Below are 23,521 nucleotides of genomic sequence, written 5' to 3'. Positions count from 1 at the left end.
ATCTTTTGTAAAGTTACGCACACCGATACTATGTTTGTGTCATCATGTGAAGAGTTAAAACATTACACTGTTATGATCGATTACTAAACAATTTTCATTCCTCAACTTCTCTTTCTGTTGAATTTACCACATTTATTTGTAGTGGGATTTTTTGATAATTTTACCTACTAATGTTCACACTATTCTTCACAAACTACTATCAAGAGTGACCATATAACCACAAAAAAAATCGAAATGAACGGAGTAAAACGATTTTTTAGCTTCTTTACACAAAACCTCCACAACTTAAGTGGCAAATGGGTATCCAAATCTGGGAATCTAACCCACCTCACCTATGACCGTTGCTGGTAATTGGCCATGAAGTGCTTAATTTTAGACCCAACCTTGACATACACACGCACGCCATTTAATGATCTATCTGGAGAATCTAACGGCCTGATAGTTTGGCCTGTTTTAAATAGCATCACTTGTCCGAGGTTCTGTAACGTTCTCGAAGAGCTTTAGTTCGTATTTCGACACTTATTTGGTGAGTCTCAATACTCCAATGTTTGTCCACTGAAAGCGATATTGTTTAATACAAAATTGTAGCAAATATTCGTCCACAATTGTACAAACTGTTTCAGTTTAAACAGGCAACATTTAAACGGCATCCACGTAAAATCCCAGCTCTTCTCTTTATTGATAGCAACTATAATTGGCTTACCCGTCTACGATGAAGATGCCGATGCGCACAGCAATTTGCAACCGTCCGTAGCCGGTAGAGGACAAATGAGACAACAATGACTGCTGTAGCCAATTCGTACGGGAAGAATATCAATGACAATGCGCATTGTCTCACGCTCATTTGTCCTGCGTTCGAGGCCCACAAAAAAAAAGGATGACATAAACTGCGACACCTCCTAAGGTGATGGCTTTTAATGGCGAACTGCTGGCATAAATAAACGCTGCGCTGTTAACGCAGTTCGCTTTTGGTTTAATGTACTAAACCTACTGCCACATCTTGTGGCAGAGATTCAAACCCATCGTTTTTAACTAACGTTAGGTTATAAGCTATTTTGGGGTTCCGTTTTTCTTCTAACCGGTAATCTCTGTAACCTTGTGTGTGTCCCCTCGCCGATGCCTAAAGCACCGACATAATTTTATAGTTTTTTTTTTCCTGATCATCATTCATTTCGTAGCAAGTGACAAATTTTCTTTGTCACTCCAATGCTGGTCACAGCACCGATTCCTTCTTTGATGCATATCAACGAACGCTTACTTCCTCCAAGACGCTTGTTGCGTACTGAATGAGCATAAGAAAAAAAGACATACATACACACGCACACAAACTGTAGGTAAGCTCCTCTTGATGGATGAGCGAGAAACGCCTTGTAATATGCCCGGAATGAGGCACTCAGCCCCGAGAGAGAGAGACTGAGACAAAACGAATACAAAACATTGGACTTGAATTTCTTTTTGACTTCCAACCCAACGGCAGGGGACACACGCGCCTCGGCCCACCCCACTCCCCCCTCACGCACGCCATCGGCTACGGCTACGATCGAGCGGACCCTGTGGCTTTCGATGGCGGTGAGTTTCGGACGTCACGTCAGTATCACCGTCGATTGCGTTTCAAGTGGTTCGTGTTGTCGCCCTCTCGTGACACAAGTGCTTTCGGTTGGCCAGCGGAAAGCGTTATAATACAAACGCTGGGCCAGGGAGATTAGATTAATGGAGGCCAATTATTTGTGAAGCTGTTGTTTTATCTCTAATAACTCCCACTGAGTTTAAAGTGCAACATAAATATGATGGTCCACAGCGTGTCATGATGCGGATACCGGTCATCGAACTGGCACAGCTAATTTAGCCCACGTTTGCTGCAGCTGCCCATGTCCGTGTCCGCGGGCTTACCCGTCAATCATTCATCTAATGATGTTACAAACATAATTAAGCTACAAAACAGTGATATCAGTGTATTACAAAGAAACATCATGTGAACGTTTTAATGTGCATTGAACATTGAATCTAATACAGTGGTCTTCATGAGAACAGCGAACAAAATCAACATCCGAGTGCCGCGAGTGTCGATCTTCAACGCCAAAAATCCGACGCAACCAGAAAGCATTTTAAAGTACACGCGCGTACACCAACCAACCAAACACGCGCCCTGTGTAAGTGTATGTTTGACTGTGGGGTCGTTCCAGTGATCAGTGAGGTGCCGTGGTAAATTTGTATACTTTTACCCGTTCCGCAAAGAGAAACGAAAAACCGCTGGTGAAAACAACCGCTGGTTTTGGCTTGGCTTATATAATAAATGTTTTCGAAGCCGGCAAAGAAATGTTTTGCCTGTTTTGGTGTGCTGTACTTCCCTTTTAGACGAAATACGCTTTGTGCTTGCTGTGTAGCGTTAGTTTATGTTTAAATTTCGTTTGAAATTTAAATGACCCTTTTTCCAAGAGAAAAACGTACAGTTTCGAATGTGTGTGTTATCGTTATACTTTTGACGTTCGATCGATTATTACAAAACTAAAGCTTACAAAAGATGAGAAAGTTTAGTTTTTTTTTTTAATTTTAAACGTGGTTTGATTTTACGCAACTTTGTGTCGCATTTCAACAACCAAAAAAGTGATCAAATAGTGTGAGTGTGTGTTTCTTCGAAAACTGTGACTTTCAGCCTTGCACTAACGGAAATGATTCGATTTTCCGGTTGACTTAATGGTTGTGGAAATACATTTATTCACTGAAATTTGTATTAGTGTTTTATTTTTCTTTACCAAAGTTTCAGAATGTGAAGTAGTGTAAAAATTCCTTATGCCCGTCATATGAAAATTAAACCAGTTTTTTTCAAGGTGAAGGAAATTCGGAGAATTTCATCGCAGAGATCGCAAACAAGTTTTTATGCGGAAGCTTTTCAAGTTTTTGTGGGTTTTCTGGTTTTGTGATGTTTGAAATGCTTTAACAAAATGCATGCAGCATAAAGATACAAAAGAACCATAATAATAGATTGGATTGTAGATTAGATCGGTTTTCAAGGTAAAGCTTGCCATTTTGTGTTTGTATTGGAAGGCTAAATTTAGACCAGCATTCATGAAACAGTGTCATAAAGTGACTGTCGAAAAATGGATAATTTTCATCAAATTTAACAGTCAATTACGTTCATTGTCTTAGGCATCCGGATCAAGCTTATTATATTTAAAATATTACACTGACACTGCATAGTTTAATAGTCATTCCACACTATTGGGGAACGGTCCGAATGGGAATTGAGCCACGGTCCTCCCGGGTGAAAGTATTCTTACTTTAAAGAAAATGAAAAAGTCTTACTGCTTTTCGAACTTAATTAGCCAATTGACAACTGAAAATAGAAAATAGAAGGTTAACGGCCTCCGTCGGCTTCAAGGACATAAATATCATCTATTGATGCCCTTCAGGAAACGACAAAAAACTCACCCACACACACAATTGACTGAGAACTGAGAATAATTCACCGATTTGTCGAGGAACAGGTTGATTTTTTCTGTTTAATATTTACACATTAAATTAACACCTTTGCAAACCATTGATAACAATTTGCTGTCATCGATTGCAAACGATGTGACGCAATGCTGACCACCATATTCTACAGAGGTTGTGTTGGGTCTAGTAGTTTCGCATCGTAATCAAACAATCATTTACGGAACGGAAACAAAAGTATGAGTTTTGAATAATCATTGTAAGTTTTTTTTCATTTTTCTGGATGCGTTAACGAAGACTCGATCGACAAAACGATCAATGTTTGATGGGAATATGGGAAATAATTCTGATAGTTCAACTTGAAACATATATTCAACACCCGGTATCATTCTCTTTATTCCCCCAACTTTAGCAAAGAATAAGCATTACCTGTTTGCCGTACCTCTACCATGGACAAACCCAAATCAGCTCTAAGCATTGCGGAAGAAACACGGCTCTTCGGGGAAGTGCCTCAGGTGGCGCTCACACTTTCCGGTACAGAAACAACGCACACGCACGTTGCTGAAGAAAAATCATCAAAACACAGCATGGCGCAGAACAACGATAACAAAAGCTCCGGCATTAGCAGCACCACCAGCAGTATCGTGAATGTGAATCTGAACGTACCGAAGGTGGACGACACTGCACGGGATGGGCAGCTTCTGGATGAATCTAGTCAAGTACAGCAGCTCGATTCGATGACTACCGTTGTAATCGACATTGAGTCTACGAACGAAGGTGAGTGAAGAGAGAGAGAGATTTATCAACCTTTTTTAAGAATGTTTCCTATCAAACTGTTCACCATTTTTATGCATCTTTAGTTATTAACTGCTGCTTATCATGTTTTAATGTACATCACAAATAGAATGAAAAGATTGTACAAATGAAAGCCATTCTTAATGGCTCTTAATTCCACTACTAATTATAGTTAATAAAGCATTATTAGCAGGTGCTCCAGGTCTGCGATCGCAATAATTATAAGGTGTTCTATGTGCCCCTTTAATCCCTTGTATGACCAAAGAAGTAATTGTTTAACTGCTTTATTTTATAATAACGCGAAATAATCGTAGCGCAAACTACGTATTGAAATGTGATAATTTTGGTATTGGCCTTGGGAAGGAAAGGGATCCATCCCGCCACTCTGGATTTGTTTTTCAGAGTGGGCATTCAATAGTGGGAAATCCAACACATTGTACAACAACACAATCATTACATTTCGTACAGGTTTACCATTAATGGAACTTTGAGCGTGCTCCAAAACAGTTTGAAATAACATGTTATAGGTACAAATAATTACCTTTAAAGACCTACTATTTTAATTTAACAAGATGATTGGTATCACGTACGGCCCAGTCAGTCGGCCCAGATAGGATTTGAACCTCGGTTCTACCGTATGCAGACTGACGTCGCTGTTGTTACTACCACCGGGCGGCCCTCCCAAGACCGCTCGAACTCCTTTACTCAGTCAGATTAGATATATCAAGTATCTAATCCAATTTTGTACGTGACGTCACGTCAAAGAGGCGGATCGGTGGTGAGGTGAAAACTGACTATCCAAACTGACTACGCGGTACCAGCAAGTCTAGGAAGCCATTAGATGGCCGGCGTGACCAAGAGGGTCGTTAAATCAATAAGAATGATGACAGATATTATTATTCTACGAGATTACGGCAGCTTAATTTATTTATGTATCTTGTTTTCTGAGGATTATAATAAAGTTATTGAGATGTGGTGTGAAAGCCCTTCTATTTTGTACCTTTTATTGTTCTTCTCATATAATCAATGATCTTGTAATTTATCTTGAAAAAAAAAACCTAAAACTAAAGAGAAGACTACGGCTACCTCACTTGTTTATTGACTAACATTACAAATTTTGAAAAGTGTTCTGTAAAACCTCTCCGTTTATGAGAGCTACTAAAACGAGTAAATTACATACAACTTTCTACACATTATCAAACATTTGGGCTAAAATTTGATCGCTTCAAATTAAGATGGATTAAATAATCACAGTCGACAACATGTCAAATGCTAGATAAGAAATTGATCATGAAACGGTAAATATTGAAGCTGTTTTTCGGCTCACACAAGAAAAGCTTTTGAAATGTTTGCTAAGCCAGCATTTAAATTTTTATATTTTCCGCCTCTCGCTCTCTTCAGCATCGTCAATCATGTGCAACATAAAAAAACGCACCTCATCAATCGCGGCGAAAACGTGAACTTTGCTGCTGCTGCTGCTTGGGTATGCTCCACCAAAAAGCTCTGCGAAAGCTTTCGGCGCCATGTTTGAAGCGTGTCGTTTTCAAACGGCGGTAACCACGTGTTTGGATCATAGCGACGTTGGAAAAATCATTTTAAATCGTAGGATTTTTTCTCGATATTTTAGCAAACAGCTCTGTACCGAAAAATAGGTTAACGTGAGTTTGCTTCTCTTGCGAGCTTAAGATAAATCATAGTGTAGTGAAAAGTCATGCTAAACAATTATTTTATTTAAAAAAGGATCATCGGTTCCTCTTAAAACGACATAAAAATGTATTGATGAACTAAGTTATCTTTTATTCGATTTAGTTCACTTTCCGCTATCATTATCGACAACAAAAAACGCTCCGTACAAAGAATCTAATTGATTCGTACGCAAATGATGTGCGGTTCGTTAAAAGTTTGTATTTTTGCTTTAACTCTCACTACAATCCCGCCCCATCATTCATGCATTCGCGGTGGTTGAGCTTCAGTAATTCTGAAAGTGAACACGCAATAACGCAGCCCTGCCGCTCTTCTCGACCGGCGATGAGCATCAACGCATCGCGATCGTGGGTCTCTCGCGCTCACCGTGTATATTGCGTGTGTACGCCACTTGCACACACATATTCATTGCACGTACTTTCACAGGAGTCCAGTACGTAAGTACACTTGCGCGATTTGAACCGTCCCGCCCGTGTACCGCGCCATATGTGTGTGTGTGTGTGTTTGTGGTGTAGTGGTGTACTTTCGGCCCTCCGCCCGGATAGGTGGTGCCGTGTATGTTGCCGCAAACCACCGATGACGACCAGTTTTGTCCCGTTCGTTCACTGGAACAGAAGCAGAAGCTCGGCTCGCACTTGAAAAATCCGTGTGCAGTTAGTTTGTTCGTACATAGTTCAAGTTGGGTGCCGTTTTTCGTGTGCTTTGAGGTTAGTGGCGTATAAGCGACAGTGGCAACAAGGGTACAGCGAGGGTTAAAGTTCCTGTTCGCGTGCATCCATCCTATTATGCCATCTGCTTTCAATGTGTTTTGCATAGTTTTTGTATTGTGCGTGTGTTTATGTGGGATAGACGGCAAACAGTGTCTCCAAAATACAACTAATTCTTTGTTTTGCATGCTGCAAACGTAACTGCACTAGTTCATGCATGCCTTGTCGAGCTTTTATAATGCCAATAAAATACATGGCGTAAGCTGTTACGAAAACCGGTTCACGAGAAGTTTACAGTGCGTTCAGTACTTTATAAGATACTTGCCGCTAAACATGAAAACAAACGTTGGAAAACTCACCACAAAGTAAACCATTCCATTCTATCGGGGTACAAGGAAAAGTGATCAACCTGACCTGTGCGTGGTTTCGATGTGGAAATTAAGTAACCTTCGTTCGAGTACGCGCACTCACACTCTCCGCTGAAGATGACGAAGCAATAGCAAAGGAAAAGTAAAAGAACAGGCACATAACGGGCACCAGTGCCCTTCGGCTTGCAGTGTTTGTGTGCGTTTGTGAATACACAACATAGTTCGGTAAAGAAAACGGCTCCGACAATGAAAGTACTTGCTACAAACAATTGCCGAATTGCTTCGAGGAGCACGCGGAACGAGGTCTTTCTTAAGGAGAAGGTTACTTTGGTGGTGCGTTTGGAGTTTGTGTGTCGTTTCTTTCCCCTTTCGTTGGCTGCATACCGAGTCATCCCTGAATCCCCACGATTCCTCGGGTTGCAGCTAAATGTTCTCCCCACATTGAGGACATTTTTTTTGCCCCGATTCTAGCCTGTCACCGTGTTGTGTGAAATTATTTTTATCTTATCATGCTAGGGGGTCGTTTGAAAAAAAAAACACCTAAATCCCCCGGCCTATCCCACATCAGCTTATCGTTATCGGTCTTATAATTCCTGCGCAAAGCGACTGTAAAGTGATCGACGTTCGTTCCTCAAACAAAACCTCCTACTCCGGTGCCGATTAATGATTCCACACGGAGCCACGGCTTGACCTGTGGACTTTTGAACCTGCTGCGCTTTGTGTAAATAAGTCCAATCATCGTGGCAAAGCAGTTTTGTTTTTGTTCAAAAATACATACTTGCTAAGTGCAAAGCAGTAACAATCAAGCCAAAGTGACCGTAATTAGATGTGTAACGAAAGTAATTACAGTGAATGTAACAAAAAAAAAACTCAATCAAGCATATTAAATAGTCTTTATAAAGCTTTAAAAAGTCGTGCAACAGATGAGCTTGAGCTTTAATTGTCTGTAAGAATGGGATAAAACCGAAGGAAACCCCCTCCCTCCCATATCTATTCAAGCTGTGAACCGAGAATTCGCATGATGTAAAACAATTTAACGATACAACACAGCAACAACGGCTTTTGCACCATCTTGTCAATTCTGTACAAAGATATATTTCGTTGAACAACAATACCACACTATCAACGATGACCTTTGCCAGCGGGGGCAATTTAAAAATTCGATAATGCATTGGCAGTGGTGTAGAGGATGAGGAACGATAAGAGCGTTTCAGCTCCTCGTATGTGTATTCTTTATGAGCAGTAGTCGTTGTTGGTCGTGGTTGTTGATTGACAACGGTGGACAGACGTCTAGCGGTGCGTAGAGAATCGGCCAGATTGTTCACAAACACATCCAAAGCACGATGGAGCTTGCCTGAGGTATAGTAGCATACATGGCGATGCTACTTGCTATGACAATTTTTCATGTGCACGAATGCAACAGCTGCAGTTGCAGTAGCGTTGCACAATACAACTACAAATGCAAACATGAACTTGTTTCGATGTGCAACAGGGGCAGTAAATTCTTTGTTACTTGCTTTGCTTTTGAACAAGTTCAAATAATCATATGTAAAATTTCGTTCTTGGAAGGATATTATGAAAATCATTCAAAATGTGCCTTATTTATTGGCTTAAATAAAAGCCGTTAATCTTGTTAAATAGACTTTTCAATTTAAAAGACAGTTCTTCTGTGGTGTTCTGACCATTTTGGATTTCGTAAACTATTTACGATTCATATTCATATTTACGTACATCATTAAATTTTTTTTTTTAATTAAATATCGTATGATCCCTCCTCTCCTCATCATATTACTTATTTATTTATTTATAATTAATTATGACGCTCCTATGCCGTATTATCAGCACCACTTGTGATGACTAAATTACATTAACATAATGATAAGGCATTTCATCCTTATTATATACCTTATTCCGGGCATTTTCGGTTGCCGATCATATTAGTTGTGTTTATAACTTAGTAATCTTGGAATTTGATAAAAAAATTTAAATGCGTTCTACAGTTTAAACAGCAGGACAATAAATTATATTAGAAACTGTGACCTTATATATTATTTAATATGTTGTGATATTATTCTGAATGATTTAATTAGTAAAAGTTGTTCAGTAATCATTACGATTGCCGTAAAATACAATCAGTAATTCTTCAAAATGGAATTTTAAAAAATGCAATGCAGATCAATGGCTTTATGCCTTTATTTTATTATAAATCAAAACAAAGACTTCAGGAAACAAGGGTTAAGGATTTGTCCGCCTAAAGCCCTCTAAAATATTATCAATAAAATATTGGGGCTTTAAGCGGTTATTAATACCTGAATTTTTCTTAAAATCTATGAAAACCATGTTATTCTAAGTTTTACAACACAGCGTCAAGCGGTCATACTGCTAAAATGTTGAGTTGACATATTATTATGAACGTAATTGTCTCTCTCAAACTAGGCGCTCAACGCTAGGCTCAACTGACGTGAATTGTCTAAGTGCAAAACTTCTTTTTTTTTTTCGTCTAACTTCCTAATTTTTGGCCGCACTCTTTAAACAATCCTTTGAGTTAATGATCCCAGCCTGCCATCGGTCGCAAAGGTCGGTTGGACTTTTTTTTACTAACTTTCTGCCATCAAGCTCATTCGTCGCGACAGTTTCAGGGGTGGATATGGACGTAAGCACGAAAAACAAGCCAATGCACAAGAAGATGATATACAAGTGGGCTCATCGATGTGTTGAAAATTGGAAACTAATTAGTAGTCAAAATTTACAAACACACACAATCACACACTCACAGTTATCAGCTGACCGCAGCACTAGACCATGCAAAACATCAACACGATTGCAGTGATGATTAGCGAAAGTTGATTGAAGAAATAATAGGTCCCAACAACAAAAAATTAACCAAATGTGTGTAAATTAAAAGTAAACTTTCAATTACCGTTTATCGTTCGGACTCGTCGTGTCCTGGAGGGAGCACGCATCTTTTTGGCGTGGTCTTATATGGGTGGGAGGGGTATAATTCACATCAATGTGGACACAATCAAATGCCGTTCGATGCGCCTCTTGGGACAACCTCCCCAAGGTTATGTGCCACGATGTGTTTTTTGAGCGGGTTTGAATTCACGATCGCAGCACACTATTCCAGTGGCTTCTTCGTTGGACGGGTCGATCGTGCATTTCGGTGGCCCCATGAGCCATAGGTAAACCGTCATACAGGCTGTTTTTTTTTACATAACGTGCTTTTTTGTGTGCTCCGTCAATCTCTCTCTCCCCATTCATGATGATTGCCCGTGCCTCCTCCCTTTGCCGAAGGGGGAGATTTTTCCGTAATGTAGTACGTCGGTTGATTACTTGAAACTGCGTTATGGACGTCGCCGGTTGCTGTTCGCACCGTTCCTTCAACAGTGACGATCCTCCCTCGGCAGGGAGGGACTAATTGCAGGATCGGGGCAGTAATGAGTGTGCTTGGTGAAGTGTTTTGTGCGCTCCAATCGGTCGTTACCCAACGAAGTCAATTAACGCGCTGTGAATGTGAGCCATTCGTGTATGTGCGTGTGTTTGTGGATATTTATAGTAAGCGTGTGTTATAATTCCAGCGTGATGGATGAAAATATTACAAGATATATCTCCCATCGCATCTCGAATTTTGAGCTAAGTGTGAGCGGAAAACACATTCTCAGTCATACAAACACTTCGACCATGAACTAGTGAAATTAATGCAACAGTGTTACCCTGAACTAAAATAATCCTTAAGGAAATTAAAAACAATTTAAACGCCTCGTATCTTCAGCAGTGAAAATTGTTTGCGGCATGTGTATGCAATTCATCCGGAAGCATGTAACGCCAATCCCGCCATAACGCAACGATGTAACGCAGTTCACATTGAACCACGTACGAGATAAGGCTTTTTTCACTGTGTGCGTGTCATCGTGCGAGGCGAACGTGGTTGGACAACCAAACGTTGTTTTGACATTTGAAGAAAAACAAAGCCCGGCATCGAAAAGTAGGTTACCGAAAGTGAAACGCGCCCGCAAATTCGGCGTGCATTTTTGTGCCAGTGGTGTGAATTTTTGGCAAAGAATATTACTGTCCACGGAGGGGGTGGCCGCGAATCCGGAGTGTTTAGGGTGAAGTGGCAACAAGCAGAGTAAATATTTGGAAAACCCCGGGTAGGGACAAACCAGCTCTCGGTTGGTGGCATGATGGCGTGCTGAGAATCTACATTATCGATTATTCTGCAAGGAAAATAGCGAATAGTTTGGCTTGAAAACAATCGAATTCTATTGTACATAGTGAAGGATTAACTCAGCTATTTAGCTTCCTTTGGAACCATAACGTTATGCAAAAATAGCGTAATCTGCTCAACCAATCTACATACAAAGACAAATTTAGCCATTTATCTTCTTCCGCACGTCGCAATCGAACTGTATGAATGTTGTCGCTTATATCGATTAACCTTCATTGTATAATTGTTTGTTTTGTTTCGCCTTTGGCATCCTTTGTTTAACCTCCTGTAATTTGTTCCGTTTTAATTCCACTCTTCTTTTCAGGATCCATCGTGCCAAATAATTCCAACATGAGTTTTGCAGACGTAGGTATCGCTCTTGGCGAGCTTGTTTTGTTTTTGCTGTTGAAATTCGGCTTTAATTTAACACCCTTCATTACGTACACATATACAGGTCGTACAGCAGCTTCGAACCACATTCAACAGTGGCAAAACGAGAGATGTTGATTTCAGGTAAAGCAACCACTTGTAAATTACGTACGCGAATGACTCGACAAATTCCACTGTTTTGTCTGTACTTTATGGAGGATATTAAAGCGTTATCATATGCTCTGCTTCATTATGAGTCTTTGACTTTCAGCTCACTTTTTTTAAACTTTTAGACTCATTACACGTTTAGTTTCGAATGTCAGAACGTACAGGATGACCGTACTACTTTACTTGATCTTTTACGTTGTAATAAAATTGTGCCGAGCTATTCATAGACCATTCCAATTATAAACAAATTACACGCCCATTTTGTAGATTGAATCAACTTCAAGCCCTGCTGCGATGCTACGAAGAAAATACCGCCGAGATGGCCAATGTGCTCGCATCGGATCTCCGCAAGCACAAGCAGGAAGCCCATCTGCTGGAGATTGAATTCATTCTGAACGATCTGCGCAACACGCTGTTCAATCTGCGCGAATGGGTAAAGCCGGAAAAGCCCGAGAAAAGCCTGGTCAACATGATGGACGGTGTGTACATCTACAAAGATCCGTACGGTGTAGTGCTGGTGATCGGTGCCTGGAACTACCCGCTACAGCTTACCCTCGTACCGGTGGCGGCGGCCATCGCTGCGGGTAACTGTGTCGTCATTAAGCCGAGCGAAGTGGCACCCGCCTCCGCTAAGTTTATTGCTGATGTACTGCCAAAATACTTGTCTCAGGTAGGTTGTTTTCTTTATTTGTGGGCTGCTTATTTTTTCAACCAACTTAACACCTTCTTTGAAGGATAGAAGTTTTGCATAATTGTACAAGAATGTGAATTGCGTGCATAGAATGGAGTTTCGCAAAAAAAAAAAAAACAACATCTCCTAGTAAATATGTTTTGTAGATTTGCACCATTTATGCACATCCGTTTACATTACGAAACGAAGCGATATTGCCATGTTTTGAGTGTAAAAATTTCGAGAAAGGACGTAGAAACCGGTTACTGTTGTGCAACGTGCATACTATACCCCATTCTGAAAGTGCATGTCTGCAGCAACAGCCGACCAGTTTCTCAATCCAAATATGTACGGTTCGATTACATTACGATTTACCACGCACTCTCGCACACTTTCGCAGGACTGCTACCGGGTGGTGACTGGTGGACCGAAGGAAACGACCGAGCTGCTAAAGGAAAAGTTCGACTACGTGTTCTATACCGGTTCCGGGCGCGTCGGCAAAATCATCCACCAGGCGTGTAGCGAAAACTTGACGCCCTGCACACTGGAACTGGGTGGCAAAAGCCCTTGCTATCTGGACGGTACGGCTAACATTGCGATCGCGGCCCGGCGCATCTTGTGGGGCAAGTTTATCAACGCGGGCCAAACGTGTATTGCGCCCGACTACATACTGTGCAGCAAGCAGGTTCAGAAGCAATTCCTCGAGGAGGCACGCAAAGTGCTGAAGGAATGGTACGGTACCAATCCGAAGGATAGTCCCGATCTATGCCGCATTATCAACCAGAACCATTTCCAGTAAGTAATCGGCTTTGGTTGAGCCCGCGAGAAGTCTGTTGTTCATTTTTCGCGTCCAATTTGTTCCTCACTCCAGGCGACTAACGTCCCTTCTCAAGGGTGCGAATGTAGCTATCGGCGGTGAGACCGATCTGCAGGATCGCTACATCTCACCGACAATTCTGATCGACGTTAAGTCAACCGATCCCGTGATGCAGGATGAAATTTTCGGTCCCATTTTGCCGATCCTTAACGTGGATAATGCATACGATGCAATCAAATTCATCAACTCCAGGTATTGCAGATCGCCTGCCGATCGATCTTATGCTGCTTGTGATTCGTCGCACACCACCACATTATTGATCTATGTTTTTTTTTCATTTTTATTCCATTCCTTTTTTCATATATTGTTTCGTTCCATTTTCCCTTTGTTCGACTACCGTTTGTTCCCTTGCGTGCTGCTGAACTGTTCCGGCGATTGTCAATCTATGTTTGTTTTTGGTTTTTCTTTTGCGTAATGGATTGCGTTAAACGTACAATCGTTGTGTGGCCTCAACATGCAATTTTCGTCATTGGTTATTTATTGTTGGCCTATACACTACCTTCCCCCACAACCATTCTGTCATTCATCAAACAATTTGTCATATCAGATCACCGCCACTGGTAATGTACATCTTTACGCTAGATACCAAAATTCAAGAACTTTTCATAAACGGAACCCGCTCGGGTAGCATGTGTCTGAACGATACGATAATGCAGTACGCGGGTAAGAATACCGAATTGGCTTTCAAAGTAAAAAAAAGGATTTTTAAGATGATTTCTGGTGGAAGTTGTTAGTGGTAGCTAATTTAACCACACACGGTCGGTATAAGTAATTCTAGCGATTGCGACATTGCGGTGGTGGCTGGGGCAGTTTTTGCACTTCAGTTCGTAACATTTTATCTTTAGGGTTTTCCTATAGTGAATTATCGATCTTTATTTTATATCTCTTCTCGGTGGTGGTTTGCATTAGTTTTTTCTCTAATTTATTCTTGATAGTATTATCTTATTGTAGTTCTATATAACTCATATTTATATGCTTTCTTTACTCTGCTAATTTCTGTGGTATCTGGTACGCTAGCGAAAAGCCTCTCTGCTTGTACATCTTCACCCAGAATCAGGCGGATAGACGTATGATGATAGAAAACACCTCCAGCGGAGGCGTTTGTGTAAACGATACCCTTATGCATTGTGCAGGTTAGATTAAACGGTCTTTTAACATACTGTAATGCATGAATTTAGAACTGTAACGTATGCATTTAGAAGAAAAGGGCAATTCAAGAAGCTCTAGAGCAAAATGTTGCTACCATTTTCCCTTCCTGCTGAATACTTTCATATCCCTTATCAGTTATTACTCGATTATTGACTTATAGTAATTGGATACCCACAAATATTTGCCATAGAATTGCTGTTCGTTCTTCATAACAATTCCTATGTTGTCCAGCATCTGTTTCCACTTTCAGACAGATGATCTGTTCCCTAAATCATAGCTTCACAACGATAAAGGTTCGGTTTTTCTCATCAGTTTCTGTTTTATTTTACAGTCACATCACACTGTAGAACTGTGGAAATCTGACTCACGTTATGCTCTTTCGTAATGCTTTCCTGAAGTAAAAAAATGTTTCAAAGATCGAAAAGTTTATGTTTTGTACATAAAAGACATGATACAAAAGACGCTAGATGCGTGAAATTCTAGCCAGGACACTGGTTGATTGGATAAAGAATCTTTTAAATCCTTCTTTTTTTAAAATGCATACGTTAACTAACTAACAAATTTGCTAACATAAAAAACTTACACGAAAAGTACGCTGAAAGTTACGTTTACGATGGTTGGATTTAAAGCACGTTCATTATTTTTACGAAAAGAGAATCACACATTCCGACATACCACTTGAAAACCTCATACGATCATTCGCTGTGCTCTTTTTTCATGAACCAAAAAGCAACATCGAAAGGACAGTGCTTTTATTGTTTAAAATAATGTACATTTTCTTTCTAGAGATAAGCCCTTATGTATGTATCTATTCACGCAAAGCATCAAGGATCGTGATACATTCTTGGCAAATACTTCCAGCGGTGGTGTTTGTGTAAATGATGCGCTCACACACTTTGCAGGTCAGATATATGGAAGTGAAATATGGTTAAAAGAAAAATGATACCCATTTTCAGGATGCTAAGGTTTAAAGATGTCTTGAAATCGTTCACTATGTGAGGTCTTGGACCTAGACTAGAGAGAGCATAATATTAGTCCTTTTATGTAAACTTCATTACTGCTTCGAGTTTTATGTATGTTGTACAGAAAACACGCTTCTTTGTTCTAAGTTGTTTGAGTTACGTTCTGTGTGTTTTGTCATTTTATTGTATTATTCTGTGATGTTGATCTTACACTGGAACATTCACACTCATACAGCTGATAAGCTTTTTATTGCTTCGCCGAAAAATGAGCGAGAACTAACTGTGAGCATCGCACGCTCTGGTACACGTTTTGCAAATGAACTTTTCCTCCCATTTCAATTCCCAACAGGGATAAACCGCTGAGCATTTACATCTTCAGCGAAAATGTACAGGACCGCAATCGAATTATCGAAAACACTTCGAGCGGAGGCATTTGTGTTAATGATACGATGGCTCATGTTGCAGGTATCTTATTTGTAGCACTTTTTTTTTCGTATACACACTGCGTCCAAAGTACATGTGCAGCCATGGTGTACACTAAATAGTTACTTTAAATGATAAACTTTCAGCGTAGTTTTTAAGGATTGTACAATAATTTATGTATAGCTTAAAATGAATCGACTCTACTAGTGATATTGCTAAACTTCTAACAACTTCTTCTCTCGTGGCTATTATAATCAAACAGTATTAATTGGCACATAACTAACTCCTTTGAATACTCTTCGTTACTGTTGTAACGCTAAACTCAGCTAAATTTAGATTTATTTTTTGAAAAATCCAAATTAGAATTGTCGTTTCCTTAAAGTGTCCTTAAACAAAATACTCTTGTGTTTCAATTATCCTTCCATTAATATGTTATTCCATTCTTACCCAGTTGAAGCATTGCCATTCGGTGGTGTGGGACCAAGTGGTATGGGCTCGTACCATGGCAAGTACTCCTTCGACACGTTCGTCCACAAGAAATCCTGCTTGACGAAAGATTTCAATCCAATTGGTGAAAAATTGGCTGCGTAAGTATTTCGACTAGAACGTTCGTTTTCAAGCAAAAGTAAACGTTATTTACATCGATGTGTTATATTCGCGCCTTGTTCTAGGTCTCGGTATCCACCATACTCGGAAAGTAAGCTGTCCTTCCTGAGTACCTTGCTGAAGAAGCGTCAGGGAATCAACTTGCACTTTTTGCCATATGTGCTAATGTTCGGTATTGGCGTTGCTTCTACGCTGATCGTGAGCACCCTGCTAAAGGTAACTTACTTGACCGTATCGCGCTTTCAAAATCAAGACCATAAGCCACTGCTAGAGAATGACCAGAAGAAACCCGGAATGACTAGAATATTATTTTTTTAACGACATATTTTTGATCCTTTTTCAGCGACGTTTGAAGTAAACGATTACACACCTTTCCCATGTTGAGAGAGAGAGAGAGAGATAGACGTGGGTTTTAATGGGTTATATGCTCCAAACGATTTCGATCCGCTCCGTTTGATAATCCGTTAGTTTACCGTATTTACCGCTTGTCTGATCTGCGAAGTTATCGACATGCGTGTGCTTTAGTTAGATAGTTGCCAAGCGAACAAAATGTATTTACACTATATTGTACGCATATTTGCTAATGCTAATGCAGCGCTGTATTAGGGTTCATTAAATAAAAACTGAAAATATTTTGCACTTCCTTGATATGAATTTTTTTTTATGTAGATGTTGTCTTTTGTTCTATTTATGCTTGTAGTATTCTAAACAATAAAATATTCAATTGTTTCTCTCGCTGTTTTGAGGCGAGGTTTCTTGTTGTAATTAGGCAGTTTTAGCAATGTTTTATGTCAAAAACATATTTTAAATAACTTCCATACATCTCTCTTCCCTGATGGATTACTTTATGTCTGCAGACAGCAAAGGCTCTTGTTAAAAAAATATATAAAATTAGTAACAATTTATATTCAGATAGGAAACGAGACTATGACCAATATGGACGACGAACGTACACCGTAAACACACATACGAACTAAAACACTTATGCATACTTTTGTATATTCTTTCTACACTTCCAGGACGATGATTGATGATGCAGTTCAAAGATGCAAGCTGACGAGACTAAGAAATGGGGCTGCAAGAACAACAAACGAGCTTCGATAACATTTAATCAACGCATACCGGAAAAGCGTCACAGTTCGAGTCATGTTTTATTTTGTTTTTTTTTACACATACACACGCCAAGGCTTTCCTTGCAACAAACATTGTGATGGGGTTGTTTTCCAGCACCTTTTTGTTTCCAGCCGGTATTGGAGTGTTGGGGAATGCAGTAGGAAACAAAGAAAACAAAAAATGTTGTAAATGATTTTTTTTTATACACACATGGTGATACAATTGTTTCATACCGTCATTTGAAGATAGCGAAAGTCTATGCTTTCTACACGATTTAAGTTTTAAAAACGGATCACGAAAAAAAGCCAGTAAATGTTCGTTAATCATGGATTAGAACAGCACAGGTTGAAATCATGGGTTCAAGAAATAAATGTTGATAAGTGGGTAATTCGTAAACATTTGGCGTTGTGTTTTTGTTGCATTGACATTATGAAAATTTGGATTTTATACTCAACAAGCTAAAAATTTTTGCTTTTTTACGTTTTCTTCATTGTTAGTAACGGTCAACTTATAATAACCATACTACGAATGGAATATTTCAACCGGCACTTTGACGTTTACGAAATATTTCTTGCTGTCAATACATACATCATATCAACTGTGGCTTTTTATTGTTTTGTAAACACCGGTCGGAATAAGTTCTGCTGCGCTCGACCATTCAGCACAAAAAATGATCACACTAGCGATATTCAAACCACACTGTCTTAAAAACCCAATCGCGTACGAAACCATCCAGCAAATGATTACGGCCAATGGATTGCAGATAGTAGCCAGAAAACGGATCAACCTTTCGCGAACAGAGGCCGAAAAGTTCTACGAAGAGCACAGGAATAAATTCTTCTTTCGCCGTCTGGTATCACTCATGACGAGGTTTGTAAGAATTTCACGAATTTGTTTGAGTGAACATAAAGCTAAGATTTAGTTAAAAACTCCTCATTTTAGTGGACCAACCGAAGTTATGCTGCTGTCAGGGGCCGATGCAATACAGAAGTGGCGTAATTTGATGGGACCTACGAAAGTTCTGAAATCGGTATACACACATCCGGAGTGTATTCGCAGCTGTTTCGGTTTATCGGATACAAGAAACGCTACACATGGCTCGGGTATGTGGATGTAAACGTTGTGATGTAAACCTGAACTAAGTTTATCAATATGTCCCTTTCTTTCCAGACTCTGAACAATCAGTAAACGCTGAGAAGCAATTCTTTTTCGGGGATATACAAATATAAAACTTGATTGTCCTGAAGGTTTGTTTGAATCGTGGTCATCACCCGTTGGTTAACCATACTAAATTTGCAGAGACCAAAGCATTTCCATAACAATTTACCCAAAGGAAGGTTCCGGTTAAATAGTTTAGGTTACGCAGCGGGAAACGAATCAGAATGAAAACCTGTGAAAGTAAATGTTTAGATATGATCATCAGTTAATAGAAATAAAATTATGTAGCATTAAAAACTATACGAATCAGTGGTTTTATTTTTATATTTACTGAAACATTATGAACCATTGACGCTCTAGGCTGGATGTGAACCCGCCGTGCTGTTTGTAGAGTTAAAAACAGCATAAGACATGGAACTTTGGCATCAAACTGCAAGTAAATTACAGAAATATATTTACATAATTAGCTCCAATTTAACATTTGTTTGTATTCTGTTTTGTTGCCGGCAGTTGATTTTTATTTCGCAAAAATTGTTCAACTGCTGAAAATGTACTTTTACGACATTGGATCTCTCAACCGTCAGTTATACACACAATAGCAATGTCAGCGTAGAATGACAAACAGAAATGTAGTTGTTGCTAGTTCCGAGTTTGTTGCGTACGCTTTGCAAAGTATATTTCGCGAAATAACTTCACACCGTTTCCCTTAACTACAGTCCTTTCATCAAACTTGCTCGCCGAAACCCATACGTACAGCAGCAATATAATAAAAAAAATTGTATCCAAGTGCTAAAACAGACAAGATGTCCAGCAATACTAATGTGGTGAAACAATTCGCACAGATTACCGGTGCGTCGGAAGAAAGAGCGAAGTTTTTCGTTGATGCGGCAAACGGCGAATTGCAGGTAAAGTACATCCAGGGGATAATGCCTACTGCTAAACGAAAAAAAAATTTGCTCATTGTACTATTTCTACCTCTTGGCTCAGGTTGCGCTGAGTAACTTTTACGAAGACGAGAACGATGATGCGGACATTTCCGATGAAGAAAATCCACCCGCGGAGCCTGCTTCGATAAAGATCGCACGTGCAGAAAAAGCCAAGGGAAAGAAAGCTGCCAAGCCACAGTCAAAGTAAGCATGTTGCACCTCTGTCGAAGATTTGGGGGGTAATGGTATTAAAAATTGTGCTCATGTTTTGTAGCATTGCAACACTCCATACGCTTCATTCTTCCTCTTCTGAAGATGAGGAAGAGCAGGGCCAAGCATTCTATGCAGGTGGCTCGGAACGTTCCGGTCAGCAGGTGCTAGGTCCACCGCGAAAGAATCCGATCAAGGATTACGTGTCGGAAATTTTCCGTTCCGCCCAGCAAGGAAATTTGGAAACGTTTGATCCTTCGGATGAGAGCGGTGGTTCGAGCTGGTCACTGTACGCCGGAACCGGATACCGTCTTGGGCAGACGGAAGACGATCACCAGGAAGTTGCACCGCGTGGATCACGAACAGCGGCCGCAACTGGTGGGCAAAATTTGGAAATTGTTACGCTTACCCTGTGGCGCCAAGGATTCGTAATTAACGATGGTGAGCTGCGTTTGTACGAAGATCCTGCCAATCGGGAATTTTTCGAATCCATCACCAGAGGTGAAATTCCGGAGGAACTTCGTTCGAAGGGCCAAACAATGTTTCGCGTCGATCTGAAGGATAACCGGCACGAGGAGTATGTAAAGCGCAGCAAACCATTTAAGGCGTTTGGTGGATCCGGTCAAACACTCGGCAGTCCTGTACCACCGATGGCAGCGGCGAGCAGTAGCAGTTCCAGCAGTGCAGGCGGTGGCAACAACGAAGAAAATGAAAAGCGTGCCTCTGATGAGCTTGCACTGGACAGTAGCCAACCTACGACGATGCTTCAGATTCGGCTGGCCGATGGGAGCCGACTGTCGGCCCGGTTCAACCAGACACACACAGTCGATCATGTGCGGCGCTACATTGTGAACGCCAGACCACAGTATGGGGCACAACATTTCGCTCTCATGACAACGTTTCCAAGCAAGGAGCTGAGCGATGGTGCGCAATCGCTAAAGGATGCCGGTTTGCTGAATGCAGCAATAATGCAGCGATTGAACTAGTCCGATGGGGCATCGAAACTACTTTTCGTGGGTACAGGAGATAATCAGCTTCATGAAGAATTTTCCGTAGCAGCCGCACGTTCATGCAAAACCCGAGCGGATGCTCTCAACACTAATATTAGTTTGTCCATTATGGTGGAACTGAAATAACATATAGAGTTATAAATTTGATCCAAATGAATTGAACTCAATTTTCCTTGGTACAACATACATCACCAACGCAATACAGTTTCGATCCAAATAATGGAATTATAGAGTAACTTAGGGCAATGTTTCAAATCGATAGTGGAATATTGCTATACCATTGTGGAACTACTTACTACTACTACTTCTGCTTTTTCGATTATTTTTTGCGGTGTACCCGTTCAAATGTAAATGCCGTGTGCTGGCGTAAACAAACTATTAGAGAACTTTTTTTTTATTTTGCCAGTTTAACCAACGCTCGGCAGAAAGTCCACAGCAGATTGCCAAATTCCCAGTCGGGTTACAAATATCCCCTAACTGAATGCAAGATTCCATTGAGCGATTCAATGATTCCACTATATAGCCCCCGGGTCACGGTAAATTTCTAACTGTTAAAATCGATGCGAAACTATTAAAAAATCTCAAATATTGATTTCAGCTTTTTGCCCATTGCCCGTGTAGGTAGCTTGTGCACACCAGGTACCCGATTTCAAACAGAGAAAAATCTACAAACGCTCTTGCGAACCTGAAATTCTCAATTTGAAATCTCCCGTGATCCGCGGTCTAAAAATTTCCATAAGAAGCTTGCAATATTCCACAATACATTTGAAAAATTCCGCTATATGGATCGAAACTTTGTAACACCGCGAATGTGATGGTTTAATCATGTTGCCAATGGCAGCGTTACTAATCTAGCATGTTTCCCCTCAAGACAAGATGCATGATGACGAATGCGCAGACCGATTCCCTGATGTTTGAGAAACACAATTGTGATAAAATCTGATGGAAATTTGTGTATCGTTGCAGCTTGTGGAAATATACAACTACATTAACGGTGAACCTTGAAATCTTATTTTCTGTTCTCTCCCGATAAAGTGTCGCTTTGACGCAACGCGAAATGGATATAGCTTCCACGTACCTCAATGTAATTCGAGAATACGTGTACATACGCACAAGAGTGTACGTGTACATGATTCATCATCATCTAGCAATTTACATCCGAGATCTTCTTGGCGCAATCCAGCGTATCGAAGGAGAACTGTTTCAGAATCGATCCCGTTTGTTTTGTAACTTATTTTATTTAAGAGCAAAAGAGAAACACTATCGATCGATACATTCTTTTTTTTCTGATCTGACTAGCTGCTTTACAAAGAGACGTATGGTATCATTATTTTATCAAAAAAAAAATAATGCCCTCTCACTTGTCGATCAATCAGTGCGCCTTCCTTGATTGAACTTTTGCGAACATTATGTGACAAAATATGATCGCAATTTAAAAACAAAATCACACACTCCAAAAAATCCACGCATAACTGGTGAAGCTCCAAACTATTCGCGATCAGTGTCTTTAAAATGCTGTTGGCATCAAGCCCATTGCCTCCAGAAATTGTCCCATGGGCGATTGCTTTACACCAACAATTTCCACTGCATTGGTGATTTTGTTCTTGATGTTCCTCAACCGCAACGATGCATGCACGAAGGTTACTAAAAATGCAAACGACAAGATTATAAACATAGTCGCACTTCGTGAGTAAGTAGGGAGATGTCGTTACTTACGCGAAAATGGAAGCAGTATGGCAAATGCAACAATCAGCACAGAATCGAACAGGTACAGTACCAGATAGCTGCCGACAATAGTTCCACCGAGTACGGTCCACTTGTTCGGTTGCTGGTTTGGATCAGCACCGACAGACCGGCGTGCGTCCTGGGCAAAGAACCGTACAAACACGTACACCAACACCCCAATGATCGACAATCCAAGCAACACCTTCATCGGGTGAATCAACCCAACGAGCAGAAAGACGGCCGCACTCATCAGGAAGTAGTTGGTTTGATAGTACAACAGATTGTTCACCACCCGGTTGCCCCACTTTTCCCAGTCTTGGAAGTTGGGAAGCTGGAAACGGGCCGATTCCAGCAGGAAATCACTTAACGTACGAAGCGGTGCCAAGTGAAGATTATCCAGTGAGCCCGATCCTTGTGCGCTAGTGGTCATCTTGGAGAGAGGCGTGTGAGTCTCGTCCTTTCTTCACAAACAAAAGCCAATTGGATTGGATTGATTTAGCAAAACTGTGGAAAGCTAAAAATATCCAACATTCAATGCTGGCAACAACAAAAAAAAAGGTTATGACGATTCACTTACCACTCAAAATCGGACCGGTTTTCTTCTTTCGTTTATTATTGTACGTACCGACGACGAATAAAACGGCACTTGCACAATTTTTGCGTGAGTTGGTCGTTTAGAATAATTTGACAGAATGATATCATTCTTGTTTTGTACCAACGCACACACGCACACGCTACACTGCCAACGGTGTGGTAGGTGTACGGATGCACATTTTCGGTGCCATGATTGTAAGGCATTTTGATGAGTGAAACGGTCAAGAATTGATATTTATTTATTATTACATAAAATTAAACGTTAACAACAGTAATTTACACGGATTTTCTTAATTTTAAAATAATTACAAACCGCATTCACCGCTAGTCTATTGGTTTGTGGCACCG

The 23,521-nt window shown here is 40.4% G+C and overlaps 5 protein-coding genes across 9 annotated transcripts in view; 3 read left to right on the top strand and 2 right to left on the bottom strand.

Annotated features, from left to right (window-relative positions):
• LOC126561246 (inositol 1,4,5-trisphosphate receptor) overlaps positions 1 to 23,521 on the bottom strand; it is a 437,037-nt gene that overhangs the window by 347,696 nt on the left and 65,820 nt on the right. The gene's annotated exons all lie outside the window — the stretch shown is intronic.
• On the top strand, positions 3,857 to 17,501 carry LOC126561870 (aldehyde dehydrogenase family 3 member B1). Of its 4 annotated transcripts, none has more exons than XM_050218221.1 (10): positions 3,857 to 4,209; positions 11,539 to 11,579; positions 11,668 to 11,726; positions 12,018 to 12,420; positions 12,821 to 13,215; positions 13,292 to 13,489; positions 14,315 to 14,430; positions 16,283 to 16,418; positions 16,503 to 16,653; positions 17,457 to 17,501. In XM_050218221.1, the coding sequence occupies exons 1-10, from the start codon at positions 3,882 to 3,884 to the stop codon at positions 17,466 to 17,468; spliced, it is 1,839 nt and encodes a 612-aa protein (XP_050074178.1). In that variant the 5' UTR covers positions 3,857 to 3,881; the 3' UTR covers positions 17,469 to 17,501. The 4 variants fall into 4 exon arrangements, with proteins under 4 accessions (XP_050074178.1, XP_050074179.1, XP_050074181.1 ...); XM_050218222.1 differs by lacking the exon at positions 14,315 to 14,430 and adding an exon at positions 15,758 to 15,873 and having other exon boundaries at positions 4,041 to 4,209; XM_050218224.1 differs by lacking the exon at positions 14,315 to 14,430 and adding an exon at positions 15,233 to 15,348 and having other exon boundaries at positions 4,041 to 4,209.
• On the top strand, positions 18,221 to 18,815 carry LOC126563256 (nucleoside diphosphate kinase 6). The gene is made up of 3 exons (XM_050219887.1): positions 18,221 to 18,420; positions 18,493 to 18,653; positions 18,721 to 18,815. The coding sequence occupies exons 1-3, from the start codon at positions 18,221 to 18,223 to the stop codon at positions 18,777 to 18,779; spliced, it is 420 nt and encodes a 139-aa protein (XP_050075844.1). The 3' UTR covers positions 18,780 to 18,815.
• On the top strand, positions 19,468 to 20,833 carry LOC126562433 (NSFL1 cofactor p47). Its single transcript, XM_050218945.1, has 3 exons — positions 19,468 to 19,613; positions 19,696 to 19,838; positions 19,909 to 20,833. Exons 1-3 carry the CDS (start codon positions 19,512 to 19,514, stop codon positions 20,828 to 20,830), a joined length of 1,167 nt encoding a protein of 388 aa, XP_050074902.1. The 5' UTR covers positions 19,468 to 19,511; the 3' UTR covers positions 20,831 to 20,833.
• Positions 22,362 to 23,021, bottom strand: LOC126563074 (PRA1 family protein 3). The gene is made up of 2 exons (XM_050219684.1): positions 22,571 to 23,021; positions 22,362 to 22,498 (listed from the first exon to the last, which is right to left on the bottom strand). The coding sequence occupies exons 1-2, from the start codon at positions 23,007 to 23,009 to the stop codon at positions 22,362 to 22,364; spliced, it is 576 nt and encodes a 191-aa protein (XP_050075641.1). The 5' UTR covers positions 23,010 to 23,021.

This window comes from Anopheles maculipalpis, chromosome 3RL (assembly GCF_943734695.1).
Source record: "Anopheles maculipalpis chromosome 3RL, idAnoMacuDA_375_x, whole genome shotgun sequence".
Lineage (NCBI taxonomy): Eukaryota > Metazoa > Arthropoda > Insecta > Diptera > Culicidae > Anopheles > Anopheles maculipalpis.
Note: the sequence above shows the minus strand (reverse complement) of the source record. Positions and strands in the feature narration are given on the sequence as shown.

Coding starts and splice junctions, on each gene's coding strand:
- LOC126561870 (XM_050218221.1), top strand. CDS start 3,882: ATGGACAAACCCAAATCAGCTCTAAGCATTGCGGAAGAAACACGGCTC. Junction 11,727..12,017: donor ACGAGAGATGTTGATTTCAG/GTAAAGCAACCA, acceptor CCCATTTTGTAG/ATTGAATCAACTTCAAGCCC. Junction 12,421..12,820: donor TGCCAAAATACTTGTCTCAG/GTAGGTTGTTTT, acceptor ACACTTTCGCAG/GACTGCTACCGGGTGGTGAC.
- LOC126563256 (XM_050219887.1), top strand. CDS start 18,221: ATGATCACACTAGCGATATTCAAACCACACTGTCTTAAAAACCCAATC. Junction 18,421..18,492: donor CTGGTATCACTCATGACGAG/GTTTGTAAGAAT, acceptor TCCTCATTTTAG/TGGACCAACCGAAGTTATGC. Junction 18,654..18,720: donor AAACGCTACACATGGCTCGG/GTATGTGGATGT, acceptor CTTTCTTTCCAG/ACTCTGAACAATCAGTAAAC.
- LOC126562433 (XM_050218945.1), top strand. CDS start 19,512: ATGTCCAGCAATACTAATGTGGTGAAACAATTCGCACAGATTACCGGT. Junction 19,614..19,695: donor CGGCAAACGGCGAATTGCAG/GTAAAGTACATC, acceptor CTCTTGGCTCAG/GTTGCGCTGAGTAACTTTTA. Junction 19,839..19,908: donor GCTGCCAAGCCACAGTCAAA/GTAAGCATGTTG, acceptor CATGTTTTGTAG/CATTGCAACACTCCATACGC.
- LOC126563074 (XM_050219684.1), bottom strand. CDS start 23,009: ATGACCACTAGCGCACAAGGATCGGGCTCACTGGATAATCTTCACTTG. Junction 22,499..22,570: donor CATACTGCTTCCATTTTCGC/GTAAGTAACGAC, acceptor TTGCATTTTTAG/TAACCTTCGTGCATGCATCG.